General features: G+C 39.2%; 1 protein-coding gene across 7 annotated transcripts in view; it reads left to right on the plus strand.

Moving 5' to 3' along the window:
- COL14A1 (collagen type XIV alpha 1 chain) overlaps positions 1 to 19,612 on the plus strand; it is a 125,102-nt gene that overhangs the window by 95,156 nt on the left and 10,334 nt on the right. For all 7 annotated transcript variants that reach the window (XM_075023869.1, XM_075023870.1, XM_075023875.1 and 4 more), the window contains exons 38-45: positions 271 to 366; positions 1,612 to 1,665; positions 2,892 to 2,945; positions 11,318 to 11,371; positions 12,307 to 12,378; positions 14,313 to 14,348; positions 14,772 to 14,838; positions 16,345 to 16,533. In XM_075023869.1, the coding sequence (XP_074879970.1) occupies positions 271 to 366; positions 1,612 to 1,665; positions 2,892 to 2,945; positions 11,318 to 11,371; positions 12,307 to 12,378; positions 14,313 to 14,348; positions 14,772 to 14,838; positions 16,345 to 16,533 (622 nt within the window). The remainder of the gene's footprint in view (positions 1 to 270; positions 367 to 1,611; positions 1,666 to 2,891; positions 2,946 to 11,317; positions 11,372 to 12,306; positions 12,379 to 14,312; positions 14,349 to 14,771; positions 14,839 to 16,344; positions 16,534 to 19,612) is intronic.

Here is a 19,612-nt window from a genome sequence, read left to right on the forward strand (position 1 = left end):
GCGTTTGGTGTGTCTTTTTTCATAACAATTGCTTGTCCTGTTTGTTCCTTGATAAAAGATATAAAATTCAGACTGCTGCTGTCACAGCATAAATCTTCATTGTTTTGTATTTATAAAGGAACCAGGCAGTTTTAAATTGAACCCTAACTGCTCAATGAAATGTTAACCCATATTTCAGATGTTTTTGAGTCTATTGGTATTTAATTCTTCAAACAGAAGCTGCCTTTGTCCATATGATAAGAGTTTAACTTATGTCCTGTGCTACTTTAGGGACCAGATGGACCTCGAGGTGAAATTGGTGTTCCTGGACCACAAGGACCTCCAGGACCACAAGGACCCAGTGGACTTTCTATTCAAGGGCTTCCAGTGAGACTTATAAAATCAATAGGTTCTTTCCTGTGATGTGTTGAACAGCACATATCTTAGACTAGACTGAAATATCTTTTGGTGTCCTGATCTGAATCTGAATTTCAACATTTGAGGTGAAATCACAGATTTGAGCTTGACCTATAGTGGATGTGGGTTCAGTGCCAACATTCCTGTTTGTATTTGGATCTGAACTCTTAGTTAGCTGGAAGGATTTGATCGCAAGTTGAATATGACCCAGGTATTAGCATCCAAGCCTGGAGACAAGTGAAAAAAATTGCAGTGGGGGTTTGTAGCATGGCCCCAAGCCAAAATGTTAATGTTTTATCTTTTTCTGATTGTGGTATTGCTCATCACAGATCCGTTCTAACTTGAAAGGTATACCCAAGCAAGAACATCATATTCACTGCCAAAATTAAGCAATAGTATTCACTACACTTACAGAGTCTATCATCAGAGGAGATGATTAGGCCTGGAGTTTGCAATGCTGTTGTGAAATAAGGCTCAGAATTTCATCATAAAGATACATTGGTAGAATAATGAACCAGTAGTGCTAATCTTGTTTCATATACATCTCTGGTAGATGGGTACACAGAAGCCTTGAAAGGTAGTAGATACATATCTTTTTCGGCTAGACTTTTTTTCAAAATTTACAACAGTATAATACACTTTCTTCTTTTTACCCAGTCTGTATGATACTGCTGTACAATATAATGAAGTGATTTACCAGAACTGTATATTCTTGATGATGCTGTCATCAGAATAATACAGAATACATTAATTATAAGAATAGTTACTTGATAGAGAAATTGTGTTTCTGCATAAAATTTAATTAAGATTAGTTTATTATCAGAAAAGTAGATCTTTGTCATGCGTATGTACTGTAGAAACATGTCTAGTTTCCATAGAAATCCCTTGGTTTCATCATTATAGGAAATACTGAGGGCTGAAGAGAAACAGATTCCTTTGAGGAAAAAAGAAAATAACTACCTTTTTTGTAACATAACGGCTATAGTTTTGTCACGTTAATTCTGAAGTATTTTAAAATTAGTTTTATTTTCTATATTTGTAAATTCTTAATTTACAGTTTTGCAAACAGAGTCTGTAGGTTTGCTTTCAGCAGGAAAAATAGTCTGTTTTCTTATTGGTTGCTTGGTTGTTTTTTTCTAAAGAAGCTGAAAGGAATATTAAAAATAGGAAAGTAACCATATATTTGGTTTACTATGTGTGATTCTTAATTTGCAGGGGCCACCAGGTGAAAAGGGAGAGAAGGGAGATCTTGGTTTTCCTGGTCTGCAGGTATTCCCTTAGTTATTGTTTAACCTGTCACTTATTAAGTTTGAATGTTGAATTGACAGCATTGTGAATTTAGGACACATATTAAAAACTGCTGAGAAGTGTGTCATTAGGGTGAATTTGAACGGAGGTTTAGAATCAGGAGGAATCTAGGGTATGCTGGTGTGCAGTGACCAAATCATTCAGGGCCTGCAGAACCAGTTACTTTCTTGACCTTGTTTAACACTGAAATTGGGTCTCCACAGACTCAAAAACTATCCACTCTTAGATTTCTGCTTACACAGTGGATAATTAGCATCTGCTTTTTTTCACTTTAAACCCATTAAATTCCTCCTGGAATTATCTAGGAGGACAGATCAGGCACTTAATCTTTTTGATGCCATCTTTCACAAGATCAGCATCTTAAAAAGCTGTAGTATTCAGTGAATCGTACTCAGTTTGGTGTCTGGTATTTAGTTTGGAGATTGCATTCCAACTTATTGCTGCTTTTCAGGATCATTTGCTCTTCCCTTTTTAGATGCTCCTCTTCTGCTGATTATGTCCCTCCAGTATTTGTTGGGTGTTACCAGGTTCCCCCCTCTTGTTCATATATACTAGGGATAGTAAACTCATACAGTCTTTCCTCATACATCAGTTTTGTTAGCCTTCTGGACCACTGCAGTAATGGTCCCAGACTGCTGCTCTGCAGCCTTCATGAGCCAGAGTGACATTTCATATGAACAATGGGCAACTGCTGGATGTAACTTGTAGTCCTGCTCAGGAAGGTATTTCCCCTTTGATATTGTTGCACTGACTTGAAGCATTATGGTAACAGACTTCATTTTAGCAATGAGAGAGAGAAATAGCAGTTGTATTTTTAGGTTAAGGTACTGATCTTGTGCAGTGGAGTTACACTGATGTGACACTGGAATGATGTAGGAAATCAAGCTCTTTTCGGTTTAGTGGCAGAGGAAGCCTGACTTGATGGAATTATCAGTGTTCTTAACAGAGGATTGTAGTGAGGTGGTATGAAGCCTGTGCATTTTAACAGTGTGTGTTTAACCATCTCTCATTTCACAGAAATACTTTCTTTACTGAATCTTTTCTATGGCCGCACCCATTATTGACCTCCCTAGTTGATTTATCCAAAACATTTATCCAGAAGCATGTCATACAGTTTCACGGGAAAGTGATTTAGTTGGATTCTGTTAATTTGATCTCATCATTTGCCCTCCCTTTATAATGCTTAGGGTGTCCCAGGAGCATCAGGTTCACCTGGAAGAGATGGAGCTCAAGGTCAAAGGGTAAGGTAAAATGAACATGTTTTGCATTTGTTTTAAGAGTTTCCATTCCGTAATGGGTATGTTTCCCAGCATGGTTGATTTATTATAGTATATGTCACTTGTATTCTATCATTTCTGGAGACCTATATCTCGGTGCCAATCAGCAGAGAGGTCGAAGATAGAGTGGGGTATCCTTCCATCTGCTAGATCTGGGTTGAGAAATACTAGACCAGTAATGGGGAGCCATGCACTATGTTTGTGTTTAATGCATTTGATAGGAGTAGATATCACTTGTGTCCAGCACTGCCAATTAGTCTATTTGCTTATACATTTAAAATTAGATGGTAGTTAAATGGTATATAATTAGCATGCAATCCAATGCAGTGATCTAAATTTGCTTTCTAGCTAGTTAATTAATGACAGAGACAACTACAAGGGGATTTAATATTGAATGTAAAACAATACCTGTAGAAACTGGTGACATAAGGAGAAGGTATAGAATAATATCAAAATTTAGTTAACCTTATTCTGCTTCTGGTAGAACAAATGAAGATACTTACAGTCTGTCTAGGAATCAGTAAAAAAATTTTCATATTCATGTGTACAGTTAAACCTATCAGTCCTCCTCCCTGTCTCCTTGGGGGAGACTTTTGTTTCGTTATTAGGCAGTCACTGGAAAGTTATTGTTAGCATAATACTAGGTTACTGTCTACAGCAGAAGTTTATTAAATATGACTTTTCAGTTTCATTTGAACAAGATTTACATATTCATGATCCTTTTTTGGATATTTTAATGTAACTTGAACTTCAGAGAAATCTGGACCTTGTTATAAAAAAAATCCCTATAGCGAAATGTGTATTTGAGCTCAGTATTATGAATATAAATATTGGCATATATTTATGTATAGAAGTTTCCACTGAAGTTACTGGAGAATCTGGGCAATGCATAGATGTTTTTTTCTCTAAAATCAAGAAAAGAAAGTAATTTTATTAAGATAAAGACTTACACAACATTATCATCAGATGAATAACCTTCTAATCAGATTAATAGCCTTCTAATTTTCAATTAAGTTGTGGTGAAATAAGAAGGTAAATATATTCCTTTTCCTACTTTATAATACTGTGATGCTTTCTTCTGTATGGAAGCTCATTTTTGCATGTTTTTAAAGATGTCTTTTTGACTGCATTGGAATTTTTCCCTTTAAATTCCCCAAGCTTTGTGTCACCTGTTCATCTTCAGGTTAATAAAGACCTGGAGCCTGATGGACATTTGGATTTTTCCTACTCTGCTGTCTAATCTTGGTCATAGTTAGGCTGAGGTGACTTGGTGCTAGATGCTGTACATGTGAGTGTGCCTCTTCTTTCAGCATTCCTGATCACGAGGGACACTGAGCATCCTGCAATTCAAGGAGAAGAGAACTCTGTGTTTTTACTTTATTCTGTACCTAACTTTATATTTAGTAGTGAATGCCCTCAGTTATGTCTTGATGTCAGCCAGCGGTTCAGAAATGGTCTAGTTTTCCCACATGTGGAAGTCAGCAGGTTGTTGCAGAGAGATGGTATTTCTGAGAAAAGCTGGCAGGAAGACTAGTGCAGCAAAGGCTTTTGATACAGCCTGGAAAGATCATGCATTGCTTATTCTGTAGAAGACCCCAGTGTTGTCTATAATAAGGTAGGGCAATTACACAAATTGCCGTTTTTTATAGATATGGTAATAATTGTTCACGTGTTCACTTTCTTCTGGTATTAATCAAAGGAGCTGGATAAATAACCTAGATCTCATAAAGTTAGGTCTGTTAGCCTGTTATTGTCTCTGTACGACCTTTATGCAATATTGTCCGGCAGTGATTATTTCTATGGCAACAAATAATTATGTTATACTAATTTTATGGTGTTGTAACTCATTTGATTCCTGTGAAGTTATGACAACATAAAATTGCTTTTAATGGGTAAAGATTCAAACCAATGATTTCACCGCAGTCTATTTGGAGGCCCAGTGCTTGAGAAAGGCATAATTCTAAAGGGCATAACTACAGCAACAGCAAAGGGGAACTGGAAAATTCCTGAGAAGTAAATTGCCTTTTTGTATAATGTTCCCTTTGTTGGGCTTCCTCCTGTTAGCCAAGATGCCAAACTGTTTTGCAGCTATTATACTACTAGAACTGAGATTTTCTATGTTATTCTTAGCTTAGCTATCATTTCCTCTTTAGTATTTATTGTTCATTGAAATATTTTAATTATAGTGGTACCTGTGATGTAAAGTACTTAAACAGATGGCTAAATCACACTGATTTTAATGGGAGGTAAACATGGGACTGATACATATTGGGAGATCTGTGAGAGCTTTGCTGAACTGGGGATAATGTGATATTAGACCCAAGAAGTCCTGGAATGGAGGTTTTTCCTTCCAGTTGCTGGTAGTTGGAATCACTTAACTTTTACAGTTCTTTTTCCTTCCTTTTTGTTTTGATTTCTAGTGTTCATTATTTCTGTTTTTATTTTTTAAATCAGTTGAGAAAAGGTCTTTTTTTTCCTCTTAATGTTTTAATTCAACAATTAATGTATAAAGGTTCTTTTTATATTTCTGAACTTCTTTTTAGTCCCTAGTTTATTTGTTTTTCTTGGTTTTTAGAACCTCATTAAGAGATAGACCATCTCTGCTGCCAGTTGTGTGAATTCATGCAAAGATCATTTTCGTAATGAAATACCTTCCCTATGAAAAAGAGTGCGACGTAATAAAAATACCGTGGGAAGGTTGAATCAGAGTAAAAAATGTGTTCTCTGATAATAACGCAAACTTTCTGAATATGCATGATAAAATTTTATACCTGTCTGGTAACTGGTTTAAATGTACATCTCAGACTCCACACGAGGAACAGTCCCCTCCCCTCTCATCAGCTTCCAGTTATAAACAAGTGTCGTAAAAGATTTTGTAAAATACAAAATGCTTTCTTTTTATTTCATGGCTGGGGCTGTGGTTGTTTGGTGTCCTCTCTTGCTGTGTTTTTATATTTGTAGCTGGCAGTATAGAGAGGTTTTACTAAAGAGAACAGAATCTGTTTCTCCACCAACTCTCCCAAGCATATCATGTTGAAAGATATAGCTTGAACTGCACATAAGAGAGAATCCAAACTGACATCATGTTTCTGGTGACTATGTAGACAGTAATTAGACTCTCTTGTGCTTATACTCTTTCAGCCAAGAGTATAAAGTTTGGAAGGAGACTGGGACTGACCCTTGTTGAGATGTGTAGGTAGAGGGGGGAAAAGTTTTCCCTTTCCCATATGTCCATGGCTACAAACCAAGGTCAGGTCAAAATTGCAATCCCTGTTATTTCTTGCAAAGTGCAGGCCACCCAAGAGGGCAGTTCTACACAGCTGTGACAAGAGAATCCTAGTATATCATCCTGAGTGGGAAGCATGCTCTGCTTGATGACACAATGTAGGGAGGGATCTCCATCATTCTGAATCCCAAGTTTGTATCTCCTGTGCCTGTGACGTTGTCACTGCTGACTGTCACCTGGTTTGCCCAGGGCTGTCTTCTCCTGGCCAAGCTTCTGCCTGGTAAAGAGGCATCGTTCTTATTTAGCAGGTAAAAAGTTCTGGAGGAAGCTCTGTTGGATGTGCTTCCCTATATGTCTGCTAAGGGTGGCACCACAGAGTTGAAAAGTCAAATGATTGATTTCTCTTGCTCAGCTGCTGCAGCTAGATTGGAGTCTAGAAGCATTGACCTTCCTTACCCTGCTTGAAGACACTGGTCTGCAGTAAGATATCCCTAAATGATAAAGAGGATGATTCAGTCTCAAACATTTCTTCAACTCCTAATGGCTCCTGTTCAACTTACTCGCAGAGCAGGAGGGCAAAAAGACCAGCTGTGAAACGCAAAGCCTGTGTCTAGACTAGTAAATTAGATATTGCCCCAACATGGTTTTGAGCAGTCTAATGCTTATCATTCCCCTTGGCAGTGTTGGACTGGGCCAATTACAACTCTTCCAGCACATTGTTCATGGGATAGCATAGATCAGAAGCCATTTCCAGTAGGCAGTTTAAATGCACACTGTTTTAGTGGGTTTTATAGAATCATAGAACTAAGGTTAGAAGGGACCTTCAGAGGTCATCTAGTCTAACACTCTGCTCAAAACAGGTCTGATCAGTTCAGGTTACTCAGGTCCATATTAAAGTCAAGCCTTGAACACCTCCAAGTATGAAGATTCCACAATCTCTCTGGGCAATCCAGGACAGTATTTATTTGACCACTTTCATTGTAGCATTTTTTTCCTAATGTCTAATCATAATTTCCCCTGTTTCCACTTTTGTCTGCTGCTTCTTGTCCCATTGCTGTCCCTCTTTGCGAAGAGTGGTTACACCTCTTTTTCCTCTCGTTAGGTAGTTTAGACAGCAATAAGCTTGCCAAGCAGAGCAAACCCACTTCTTTCAACCTCTTTTCTTATATCCTGTGCTCCAACCCCTGACCAGCTTGGTGGCCCTCCACTGGACCTGCTTCAGTACGTCAGTCTTTCTTGTACTGGGGATACCAAAACTGGACACAGCACTCCAGAGGTAGTCTTAAAAGCACTCAATAGAGGCAAAGGAACACTTCCTGAACCTGCTCCTACAGCCAGACTGTGGTTGTCTGCCTTTGCTGCAGGGCCATGCTGATGACTCATGTTCAACCTGTTGTCCCCTAGGAATCCTGGGTTCTTTTCCACAAAGCCACAGAAATGCAGTTATGTATGTATGAGCTGTGTCACATCTTTTTCTCTAAGGACTTGTTTAATTTACAAGCAAAGGCATAGTCAAAGGGGACAAAGAAACACAAAGAAAGGAGTATTATCTTCCAGAAGTTAATCTTAATAGCACACTGCAAGTACTGGAGGAGAAATATGACTGATTAACAAAAGATATGCAAGAAATATATTTTATAAGAACATAAAAGAATTAGTAGTAAAATAATTTCAGACTATCAGCTTGTAGATAGCACTGGTAGTTTCACAAAGAAGAGAGGAAATGCTAAGTCAGCATTATTGTGTGTTAAGACAGAACTAGCCTATTTTGATTAAATAAAGGCTGTGTGTTCTGAACAAAGTTTCAAACTCCCCCCCCCCCCCCGCTCTTTTTCTGGGTTAGCTTTAATTTAAAATAGCTCACTCTGGTGCAAAATCTTTCGCAAGCTACACCTCAGATTAATACACTGAGATAGTGTTTAGTAGTATTTCTCTGATGGTCACAGTGGTTTATCTTGAAATGAGGAACATTTGTTTTTTAATTTTTCATCAGAAAAAGAAAAATTAAGGATGAAGCAGTCATTGGTCCCAGGCTGCAGGGTTATTTTAGACACATTTAAAGGTAGCGCATGAAAATCCTTCAAGCCTGGGCTCAGTAGCTTCAGTTGAGGTTTTGCCACTGTCTAGTCCTACTTCAAAACTCATCTCTCCACAAATACCCCAAACAAATTCCAGGCTACCAAAAGCTAGAGTTTCTAGTGAAGTCAGCAGCAGTCTCCACTGACTTCAGCAGACTTCAGATTTTACTGGGATTTAGGTGATGCCTACATTCTGTAATGCCATTTGTATTCTGGCAAATAAAACCCCTTATAAAAAATTCTGTCATAGCTACACTGTTTCTCCGTAACTGTTTTTCATGCCATTAGCAAAATATGCACTGATTTAAGTTAACCTTCCAAAATAATATACATCTTGATTCTAGGCTGCCCTACATCTGAGGTCACACATCAAAATCTGTCCCATCCTGCTCTTGGACATACAGCTCCAAGGAGGAGATTCAGTGGCTGTGTAGAGAGTCACTCCTGTCCTGGATGTGACTGCATCAGAGAGAAAGTGCTGTTGTGCTATGCAATTCCCCCAGTCATTCTGGAGATGGATAAACAAAGATGAGACTTCAATAAATGGGAGAGTAAATAACATCTTTAAGGCTTCAGTAGTCTAAATACAACTTCATGAATTCTCACAGTGCTCTATTTTCTTCTACATTACACAGACCAAAAATAATGGGAGAAAGAGCCAGAAGAAATACATTCCTAGTTCTCCTGCCAATTCCGTGGTACCTACTAATCCCCTCTGCTCACTACTCACAAGTTCAGAATGAGTATCATCAGATCCATTCTGGCCATCAGATGGCCTGAGTAACATCATCTTCAAACCCTGTTGGCAGCACAAACAAGTATCTTTGGTCTTTTACCTGCATGAGAGAATAGGTATTGCCATGCTCCTTGTTGAACCCAACCTCTCTTGGACTTCAATTATAAATAGCAATTTTCACATCTAACAAATACAGTAGGAGGCAATTTTATGTGGACAAGTGATACAGACACAGTGCCAAGAGAAAATGAATCCTAGGAGAATAGACAGGAGATGATTCTTGAGCAGCCAAGAGCAAGAATACTGATCAGAAGAAAGAAAGAGTGAAACATATTCAAAGAAAATGTAGTAGTTCTGATCATACTGTTAGTTCTACTGTTTGACTTGGACGGGAGGAGGGAGGGACATACCACGTTATTTTTCTTTAGAAGCTTGTATGAATCCACACGAGATCCTAGAAGTCAGTGGAAAGCTCTCCGTTTCCCTCCTCCTAGTTAAATTAAGTCCTTTAGAAGGTCCAACCAGTTTTCATCCTGCTTTAGGACTGAACAAAAATAAATGCAGCTTTTAAATCTTTGCTTTGAAAAGTGAAACATACTTGTAAATATGAAGGTATCAGTCTTCCTGAAGGTCTTACTGTTAAAAAACAAGTCTAGTTTGCATTATCCTTTAGGGACTTCCATGTTATTATGAAACTGTGAATAGCTATCATTGAATTTTCCAAAACAGTGTTTACAACTAAATGCTTCTTCCAGAGAATATCAGAAACTCTATTTTATAATTTTTAATGCATTTCAAAGTTTCTTATATCATTCTGTTTCCTCTAGAAACACCAATTTTGAAGACTGAACACACTTTCCGTTGCAAATTTACTTAATTGAGCCCGGCTTGCAATCTTTTCTCTGTATATGTCTTAAAACTACTGTGATAGAGACACTACTAGTATCTTTATTTCAATGCCGCTTAAATGCTGTTACATTTGCTTTAGTTCTTACTGTGATAGGGGAGCTGCTTTGGTCCTTGAAGCTTTAGGAACCATCTGGCTACACTGTGAAATAGGAAAGTATTTCCTTATCAAGACTAAGGATGCATAGATGACACAATATGAGTTGACTATGTGGCTTATTTTATCATCGAAACACCCTTCTGGTGGAATTTTAAAAAAATCCTTTCCAGATACATGGCAGATAATATTCCCCAACCAGTTTTTTTATGCCATATGATAGCAGGTTTGAATCATAGTTTCCAGATTATGTAAAAGATAAAGCTAGTATTTCATACTATGTTCATCACTGAAACTCTGTCAGAAATAAAATTTCAGAAAAAATGTACAAAACAAAAAAGTTATGAATTGTTTTTCTGAAGCTCTATGAGATACTGAGGCCTAGAATGTTCTTTACTGTGTGCGTCAGCATAAACACTTTCAAACCCTCTCTTTCCTTCTACTCTTACCTCCATATTCTGGTCTTGAGCCAGAGATAAGATCATATTTCTCCTTTTTAGGCTGTGTAGTAATTAAAGAATTGACTTATCACCAGGCTGGTCAGAAACCTATGCTTTATAGCATGTGGATACAAAATGTGCATATTGATTAATTTGCAAGACTACTTTGTTAACTAGTGTATTTTCTTCTACATCTGGTCTGTCTTTTTTCTATGATTTGCTTGCTTTCCAGTTCCAAGTTATCTTTAGGTTTTGGCTCTCATTTCTGGAAGCTCTGAAGCACGTTCATAATGTAAACCACATGAGCATTCCTGCTGCTTCCTGAATCAGGACCTCGGTGATAGCTAGTACATATGTACAGTATTGCTGGGCAGAGAGATAGACTCTCAGTTGCCATCTTTCAGCACTTAATCAGTGGGACTGTGAGTAGTTGCAACCAGTGAGAACAGATGTAGAAGTGTAACCCATCTTGTGGTGGTGAAGTCTTGACAGCAAATGCTCTCATTTATCTCACTACAGCAGTGTTATAATTGAAATTCACTCAGAGGTGAAAATTGCCAGTACAAAGAGTTTTGCATTGCTGCTTCTTACTTCAGATGTATTGTGAGACTAGTTGGATTTTTTAATTTTTTTTTTAAATATCAGCTATGCTATAGTTCCTTTTCAGAAGTAAACTCTGCCCAGGGCAAATAAGGGAATTTTCTTCTAAGAAACCACTACCACCAGTTATTAATTTAAAAAAAAAAAAAAAAAAAAAAGGAAAAAAAAAGAAAAAATCTTCTAGATGAAATGGAACAGATTCGTGAAGTACATATAAAAAACCAATAAAATTGCATATATTTCTCTTTTATAGGGCCTTCCTGGCAAAGATGGACCCACAGGCCCACAAGGACCTCCTGGCCCAACGGTGAGTATTGCCCATGGAATTCATTACTGTAAAAATCTGCAGGATTTTGGGTGATTGTAGATCACTGTTATCTAGGCTTCAGTGGATAGACCAAGGCCAAGGGTTCTCCCTGGAAGTTAAAATTCTAATGACCACAGGGGTTGGCAAAGAGCTGCTTGTTCAGTGTAATTTCTTTCCACTCTTACTTAGCTCAAGAAAAAATGTCTCCTGTGGGAAGGGGGGACAGTTGTTCCATCAATAGATTGACAGCTTGTTCTTAGTCAAGTAACTGCATTATATAAAGGGAATTGGTGCTCCTAACATCTGAAATTACTTTCTTTTCTTAAGAAATTCCAATTAGTTTTGTTAGCTGAGGTGAACCACCAAGTTTTGCTTGGCCTGGAGGCTGGAGATGAGTGCAGGTATTCAAATGCTCTCATAGAGTAATGAAGAAAAATGGCAGAGGCTGCATTCAGCCTTCAAAGCAAGACATATGTTGCCTCCAGAATCGGTCTCATCCTTCTCAGCTAGGGCAGTCAGGCAAAATTAATGCCACCTTGATAGATCTAAGAAGTTAGGTGAACCTGCTGATGGTGTTGAGTATTCTCCAAGCAATCCTGCTCTTTTTACAAAGAATGTTCTGAGTCATCCCTCCTAGACATGGTAGTAATGTCACAGGATTTAGTCTTGCAGTTCAGCAATCCGCACCTGTTTCTGAAAGCAACACAAGTCCATTTTTCTCAAGTGCTTTTCTCAGCTTGTGCTTTCAGTGCTCTTTTTCCTGCAACATGTACTTCTTAGTCCTCTCTCCCAGCATCTCCAGTCTTTGACTGGCAGAACTGTCTGCGTACTGTCTGCTTTGTGCACTTCTTCTCCATCACACAGTTATTTCTCTCATCAGGATTCATGGATTTTGGTTGTCATCACCACTGTTTTCTTTCTCTTTTTCCATGTAGGGCATACCTGGTGCTCCAGGTGTTCCAGGTGTTACTGGAAGCCAGGGGCCACAAGGTGATGTTGGAGCTCCTGTGAGTAAAATTAATTAATATTGCTATATTTGCTGTTGTGCATTAGTTGATTTCTCATCCTGGCTTCACTGTTTTACAGAATTCCTCAATATTTATAGCTTATGATCTGTTTGCAATTAGTGACTAGAGCAAAACATCATATTGGTCCTTCTTTGTTCATTTTTCATAATTAAATTTATTTGTTGATCTTACATACAATGTTTGGAATATAGGGATTACAGAGTCAAAACACAAGATTAAAACACAGAACTTAAAAACGTAACAGTACGTGAATTTGTAGTCTGTTTGTAATTACCTTCTCCTTTTTTTTCCTTTGCACTTCAAGCAACTCTTGGGCAATTAAAGTATGCCATTTATTAACCTGAATATTTCCAAAATATTATTCTGATTTTCAGATTATGAAAATATTGCATGAATAAAAAACTGGCTTTTGTGGTTACTCTGTGTTTACATCAGGACAACTGACTAATGATCAGGGCTTTTCTAGAATGTTGTTATAAATTTGACCATTAGTTTCATTGAGTGGGAAATTACACCCTCTATACCTAAAATTAGTATAGAAACCTCTAATACTAAGTTTTTCTTTCAGATATTATTTTCTTTATTATAAAAAAAACAGTATAACTAGGAGAAAGCATTACAACTATAAAATGAGTGTGTAAATTACATAAAAGAAGATTTACAGTGGACCTCTTTTTCTCTGTAACAGTTCAGATAATATTGTGTATTCACATTTTAACATTTGACCACTTGGTTAATGATAAAGCCTGCTCAATTTTTTTCCATATGTCACAGTGAATGTTCAATTTAATTTTTAAAGACATCAGAATGGGACAGTGTGTATTTCTGACTCGATTTGTAGAACAGAATTTTTTTTTTTTTCAAAATCCAATTTGCTTTGGAGATTTAGTCCAATGCAAGCATTTTTATTTGGTTGAGTGGAAATGAAATGACTGATAATATATAAGCAAAGATAATAACCTAATACCTAGTTCTGCATAGTTTCTAAGTGTAATCATGAAATCTACTAAGGAGATTTGATGAGCTATGGAACTTATTACTATCAATGTATAATATGCTGACTATTCAGTTCCTGTCCAAACACATGTTCCAGATATTGAACTGAATTTCCTAGAGTGTAGATATTCCTGTGAGTCATGTAAGACTCGCTCTTCTGTGAATGTTTAGACTCTAGTAGTTCTGAAAAAAACAGCTGGGTGTGTGAAAGATTATTGAGCTTCAATAACTGTCTTTCCTAAAAGGTAGAATAATAGAAAAGACACCTAGAAATAATCTTGCAGTCTTTGTAGGAGTTTCTTCTTTCCAAGGATAGAATAAGCTGTGCTTTAACCATGCATCAGTCAGCTGGTTATCTCTTCATGCAGACCTTTCCTCGCTGTCTAGCCTACCCCAAAACCCTCCATTGGTGAAGTTGTAACTGCCCTAGACAACTTGTTCCAATCCATAGTGAACCCTACCATCATTAAAGTATTACATTATCTTTAATGTCATACTTAATTTTCTGTGCAGTTTAATCCTGTTGCTGACTCTGTTCGTAGCGGATGCAGAGTCCTGGTGCAGAAAATGCTACAAATTTCAGACTGATATTTTGTCTCCCATCAGCCCTCTCTTCCTTATAGTCAGTGGTAATTAGACCCATTTCAGCCATGCTGCCATATTAAACAAGAGAATTCAGTACATGACAAACCCCAGAGAAAGTAATTGTTGCCATGTAATTGCCAAAGGTGAACATTTTGTTGAGTACTGAAATGGAAAAAGTATATTCATTATTGTCGCAGAGCCTCCTGAAACCTTGTTCCTTGTTTATTTTTTTCTCCTTTTACTGTGGTGCTGCAAGGGAGACAATGTTTAGGTGTTAAAAATTTTGAGTGAGAATAAAATGAGAATTAATTTTGTATTGAATCTTTTCATAGGGTCCTCCTGGAGCTAAGGGTGAAAGGGGTGAGCGGGTAAGTCTATGTTCACGTTAGCTACCATTTTTTTCCTGTCTGGCCTTCTGTCTCATAAAAGGCTTTATCCAACAGCTTATGTTTCTCTGTGTTTACAGGCACAATAGTTTTCTCTGTGCAATCAAGCAAACTTTTCTTCTTTTCCAGACATTGTCTTATAGATAGCTACATTAATGTTTTGAAGGTGAGAAGTATGTGTCATTAAGCATGTCCCCAAATCTCACCTTGTCTTCTCAGACCTCTGTATGCTGGCTAAAACCAGAAATGGGAACCATGTCAATCCCAAAACTTCTTTGGCTTTTTTTCTCATCTCTGAGGATATAATCTCTCAGGGATAATAAATGTCTTTTATTGCTTTAAGTGTTTTCAAGACAGAAATGATGCAAAAAATTGTGTTATGACACTGCTGATGTTATTATGCAGGGTGATCTCCAGTCCCAAGCAATGGTGCGTGCTGTTGCTCGTCAAGTGTGTGAACAACTCATCCAGGGTAAGTACTTCAATAGTTCATATGCTTCTATCTCTAGAATGGATCTTTTCCTGCCACAATTACTTAAAATATGATACTTTTCAAAGCATCCAAGGGGATCTGTTTGTTTCAGACTAGACAGTCAGGATTTATGTTTCAACTAGATTTATGTTCAATTAGGTTTATGTCCAACTAGAGCTGATTAGCATCAAGCATTGCCGTGCTTTAAGCTCAGTCGGTAACAAAGCACCACGAAGCCACTCGCTCACTCCTCCCCCTCCAGCCCTGGTGGGATGAGGAGAAACTATAAAGAAAAGCTCATGGGTCGAGACAAGGACAGGGAGGGATCACTCACCACTTATGGTCACAGGCAAAAGACAGGGTCAGCTTGGGGAAGAAACAAAATCAATTTAATTTACTGCAGATCAAATCAAAACAAGGATAATGAGAAGTAGAACCAAACCTTAGAACACCTTCCCCCACCCCTCCCTGCTTCCCAGGCACAGCTTCACTCCTGGATTCTCTACCTACCCCCCACAGTGGTGCAGGGGGACGGGGAATGGGGGTTGGGGTCAGTTTATCACACGTTGTCACTGCCGCTCCTTCCTCCTCAGGGGGAGGACTCCTCACTCTTCCCCTGCTCCAGCATGGGGTTCCTCCCACGGGAGACAGTCCTCCATGAACATCTCCAACGTGAGTCCTTCCCATGGGCTGCAGTTCTTCATGAACTGCTCCGGTGTGGGGCCCTTCTGCGGGCTGCAGTCCTTCAGGTACAGGCTGCTCCAGCGCGAGCTTTCCCATGGAGTCATGGCCATCCTCAGGGGCATCCAACTGCTCCGGCATGGGATCCTCCACAGGCTGCAGGTGGGCATCTGCTCCACCGTGGACCTCCATGGGCTGCGGGGGGACAGCGTGTTGTCTCACCACGGGCTGCGGGGGCATCTGCTCCTCAGGCACACCTCCTCCCCCTCCTTCTTCACTGACCTCGGTATCTGCATAGGGGTTTCTCTCACATTCCAATCTCCTCCCCTGCTGCAGGTTTCCCCTTCTTAAATATGTTATCCCAGAGGTGCTACCACTGTCACTGACTGGGTCAGCCTGGGCCAGCGGTGGGTCCGTCTTGGAGCCGGAGAAGCTTCTAGCAGCTTCTCACAGGAGCCGGCCCTGCAGCCCCTCCCCCGCTACCAAAACCCCACCACACAAACCCAAACCAGCCATCAAAAAAAAAGCTTGAATTGTCTCCAAGCTATTACAGTACACAGAAGCTTCTGCTGTAACAATTTAAAATTTTTATAGACATAAAATACAAAAAAAGCCCACCAGAGCAAGGAAATAAAATTCTACACAATAGTTCTTCCACTTTCTGTGTACTCCCTAAACACTATTTCTCCACCAAGAAGCGTACAACTTCATACTATCACCGCATGACAGACCACAGCCTTGAGAACCTGCCAGTGCTCTGTTCAAACTCAGCTGAAACAGATTCTCCACTGGAACTTGAAAATGATGGCACTTTTTTCTTGACAGGTCATATGGCAAGATATAACTCAATTCTGAACCAGATTCCAAGCCAGTCTGTCTCAACACGAACCATCGCAGGACCTCCTGGTGAGCCTGGTCGGCCAGGGGCTCCAGGGCCGCAGGGTGAGCAAGGATCACCAGGCATGCAAGGGTTTCCAGGAAGCCCTGGTCAACCAGGAAGACCAGGAGAAAGAGGTAGGCTTCGTACTCCACATATATAAAAATATACCTCCCTTTCCTGATACATTATAATGGCTTTTGTCTCCTGTCTAAATATGAAAACAACAGTTTTCTCACTTGTTGACTGGTGAGCTCAGCACAGACCATAGTGAAAGCTCTGGAGACTCTCAGTCATGAAGGTAATGCAGGCTTTGCCAGGTGTGATTTGGCAGGATCAGACACAGGTTTAATGCCTAAACTGCTGAAGATCAGTGGCATTCAATTGGCCTCATCCCATCACATCATGCTTTCATCTTAGGACTCTGAAGTGAGCTGGAGCTGTAAATGTATAAAAAAAAGGAGCTTTCGGAGAAAGTCAGCTGCAGAACTGACAGGTTTGTGTTGAGGAAAGATTGAGCTTTTCTGCTAAACTTGAAATGTGTCAGTCTCAAGATTTCTAAGTTATGATAGTCTGAAAGGAGCAAGGTTGATAAGAAGAGGGAAAACAATCCTAGTTACAGTGAGATCAGAGAGAATACAATTAACTGTTCATTTACAGTAATTCTCTGTATTCTTACTTGTAGGCTAGATCCCTTTCTCCTTTCCTCCTCCAGCATTGTGGAGGAGCAAGCTCCATGTTTTGATTTACTCTCTCTCTGTGTAACCCTGGCAATCTTCAGTATACCAGAGTAGCCCTGAGCTCACAGAAGCAGTACTGAGTAGTACTGCGTAGTAGTGCTATGATTGTGAAAGTGCTTTAAAGACCATCACATGATGAAGTGCCCAAAACCCCAAGAGACAAATGTCATACTCAAGAGTGATGAATTGGTGTTGCTGTTACAAAATCTGCTAACTGGGTTTTTAAAAATGAATTGCCATGAAGTCTGTTCAGTTCAGGAGCTTAATAGTTCCAGTTCAAAGTAGCCATGATGACTAGAGTTAAAGCATTGTTTTGAAAAGAAAGTCTTTGAGTGAACCTGTGAGTGGGTCCTTTCTTCCCCTCAAGACTGTAATTCTAATTACCTTCTTGAAAAAAGAGGCAAGGTTTAGGGTACTAGCCTCTCAGTCATGCTGCTGCCTGCTCCAGCTGCACAAAGACCAGACACTGTCCAGAAAAAAGAAGGAATGAGGGGGTGGGAGGCAAGTAGGAAAGAAAATTGGAAGAGATGGCAAGTGAGGAACTGACTTTAAAAGTGGTTACCTGGAGAGACTGAATGCAGATTTCAGGGTAGCTGCTTAAAATACTAATGTATTTTAAATGGCTTCTCAGGCAGGAAATGTTTAAGCACACAGAATATTTTGCTGGGGCTTCAGGAATGGAGGAACCACAATGCCAGGCTATGAAAAGGGAAACCTGTCTGGCATTTACCATGGTTTTTCCATTGTATTTGTTGTGCTGAGGCCCAGACCAGCATGTTGTACTACTATGAAATCACTGAGTAATTAGCTATAGTCATTTAAAAGAAACATGATGTGGGTTAATTCACTGCTGATAATATTAATATCTGGGAAGCAGCATTGGCAATAGCATGAGTACAGAAAGGGTAAAAACACATTAAAAAAGAATATCTTTTCCTCTCTATATAACTGATGTTAGAAGGGACTGATTTTGGCAGGTAGTGCTTGTGGGGAGTTTCATACTTGGTAGAGAGCAAGCTCTTACTGAGCATATTCAAGAATTATAATCAGTCAGCCAGAGCTCTCTGCAGATTTTCATAAAATGTGATGCCAAAAGTTGGGAGTGTTATACAGTACTTATAGCTTAAAATGACACTGTTATAAGAAAAAAGAATCTATGTGTAAACTTAAAGACAAAATAATTGTCTTTATTCAGAGTGAAAATGGCTTTTAGGACATTCAGGTAACTGTAGCCTTGCACAGAACCTGGAAGGAAGAGGAGGGAGTTCATTCAGAACTTAGGAAAAAATATAGAATAATTTATTAGTCCTTGAGGATTTAATTTCTTCAGAAGAAACTGAAATTTTAGATTGATAGTGTGCCTCATGTAGTAGCAGTTTATTTAACAGAAAGATACCTTTTGAGTTGTACAGACCCTTGGGATATCTCAGAATCCATTTCTAAGGAATTGCTCTAAGTTAACCCCAAAATGCAGCAGTGAAAAGTAAAAAATATTTTTACTAGCTTCTCATGCTTGTGGACATTGATTGGAAGTTTCTTGCGCCTTCCCAGTTCTCACTTGATTCCTGACTACATATCATACAGTGAAGTAGCAGATTAAAATTGCTCTGCTTCTGGATGGAAAGGGTTTTAGTTTCCAGTGACTACAGCAAGGAGGGTAAATGGACTCAGACCCCATCCCTTGCTGTGCTCTGAAGCATTGTTTGTGTTTAACTTGTTCAGCAAGTCACAATGTATAGTCCTGTGCTGAAGATTTCCAGCCAGCCACTTGGAGGTCTTTATGAACTATGTGTTTCTTTTTGCTGATGTCATCAGCATTTTAATTGTATATGAAGTCAATATAATGTTCAAAACCAGTGCCAGATTAGCAACTCTGAAAAGTCAGCCTCCACCTTTAAGTACAGAAAATACACTGCAACAGTGACAGCAGCGTCCATAGAGAGTACTAAAAAGTAATAGACACTAAAAGGAAAAAAAAAAGACCTGTTGTTTATCTAGCAGAGTGTTGCTTTTTTCCCCTGGGTTCAAACTATTGGGATTGCTGCAAAAACCTGTTACTGCCAGTGAGCTGAGTGGCAAGGTGCTGGTAGAACAGGAAGAGGAAAGGTGGGGGAAGGCTGGATGTTTCCTCCTACTCACCTCTCCTGCCTACCCCCATTCAATCCCAGTCTGTGCGAAGGGGGAACTTCTGAAACCAGCGTGTGGAACTGGTTAGAAATCATGCACCAAAGAGAGTTTTTTTACTGGAAAACGTCAGCAGTGAGGGATCTTGACATCAGTCATCTTCCCTGCTAACTTGCCTGGCCAATAGCTTCTTTTCCCTCGTTTACCTTGTCACTCTGCCAAGCATTAATCAGATGTTTTGGAAGGAGGCTTGGACTGAGACAGTGTCTTGGAGTTTTGCTAGAAACCTCCACTTGAACTTCTAGGTCCAGGGTGTCCCATTCCTGGATGTATTGTCTCACTAGTAAGACAC

This window comes from Buteo buteo, chromosome 3, assembly GCF_964188355.1.
Source record: "Buteo buteo chromosome 3, bButBut1.hap1.1, whole genome shotgun sequence".
Lineage (NCBI taxonomy): Eukaryota > Metazoa > Chordata > Aves > Accipitriformes > Accipitridae > Buteo > Buteo buteo.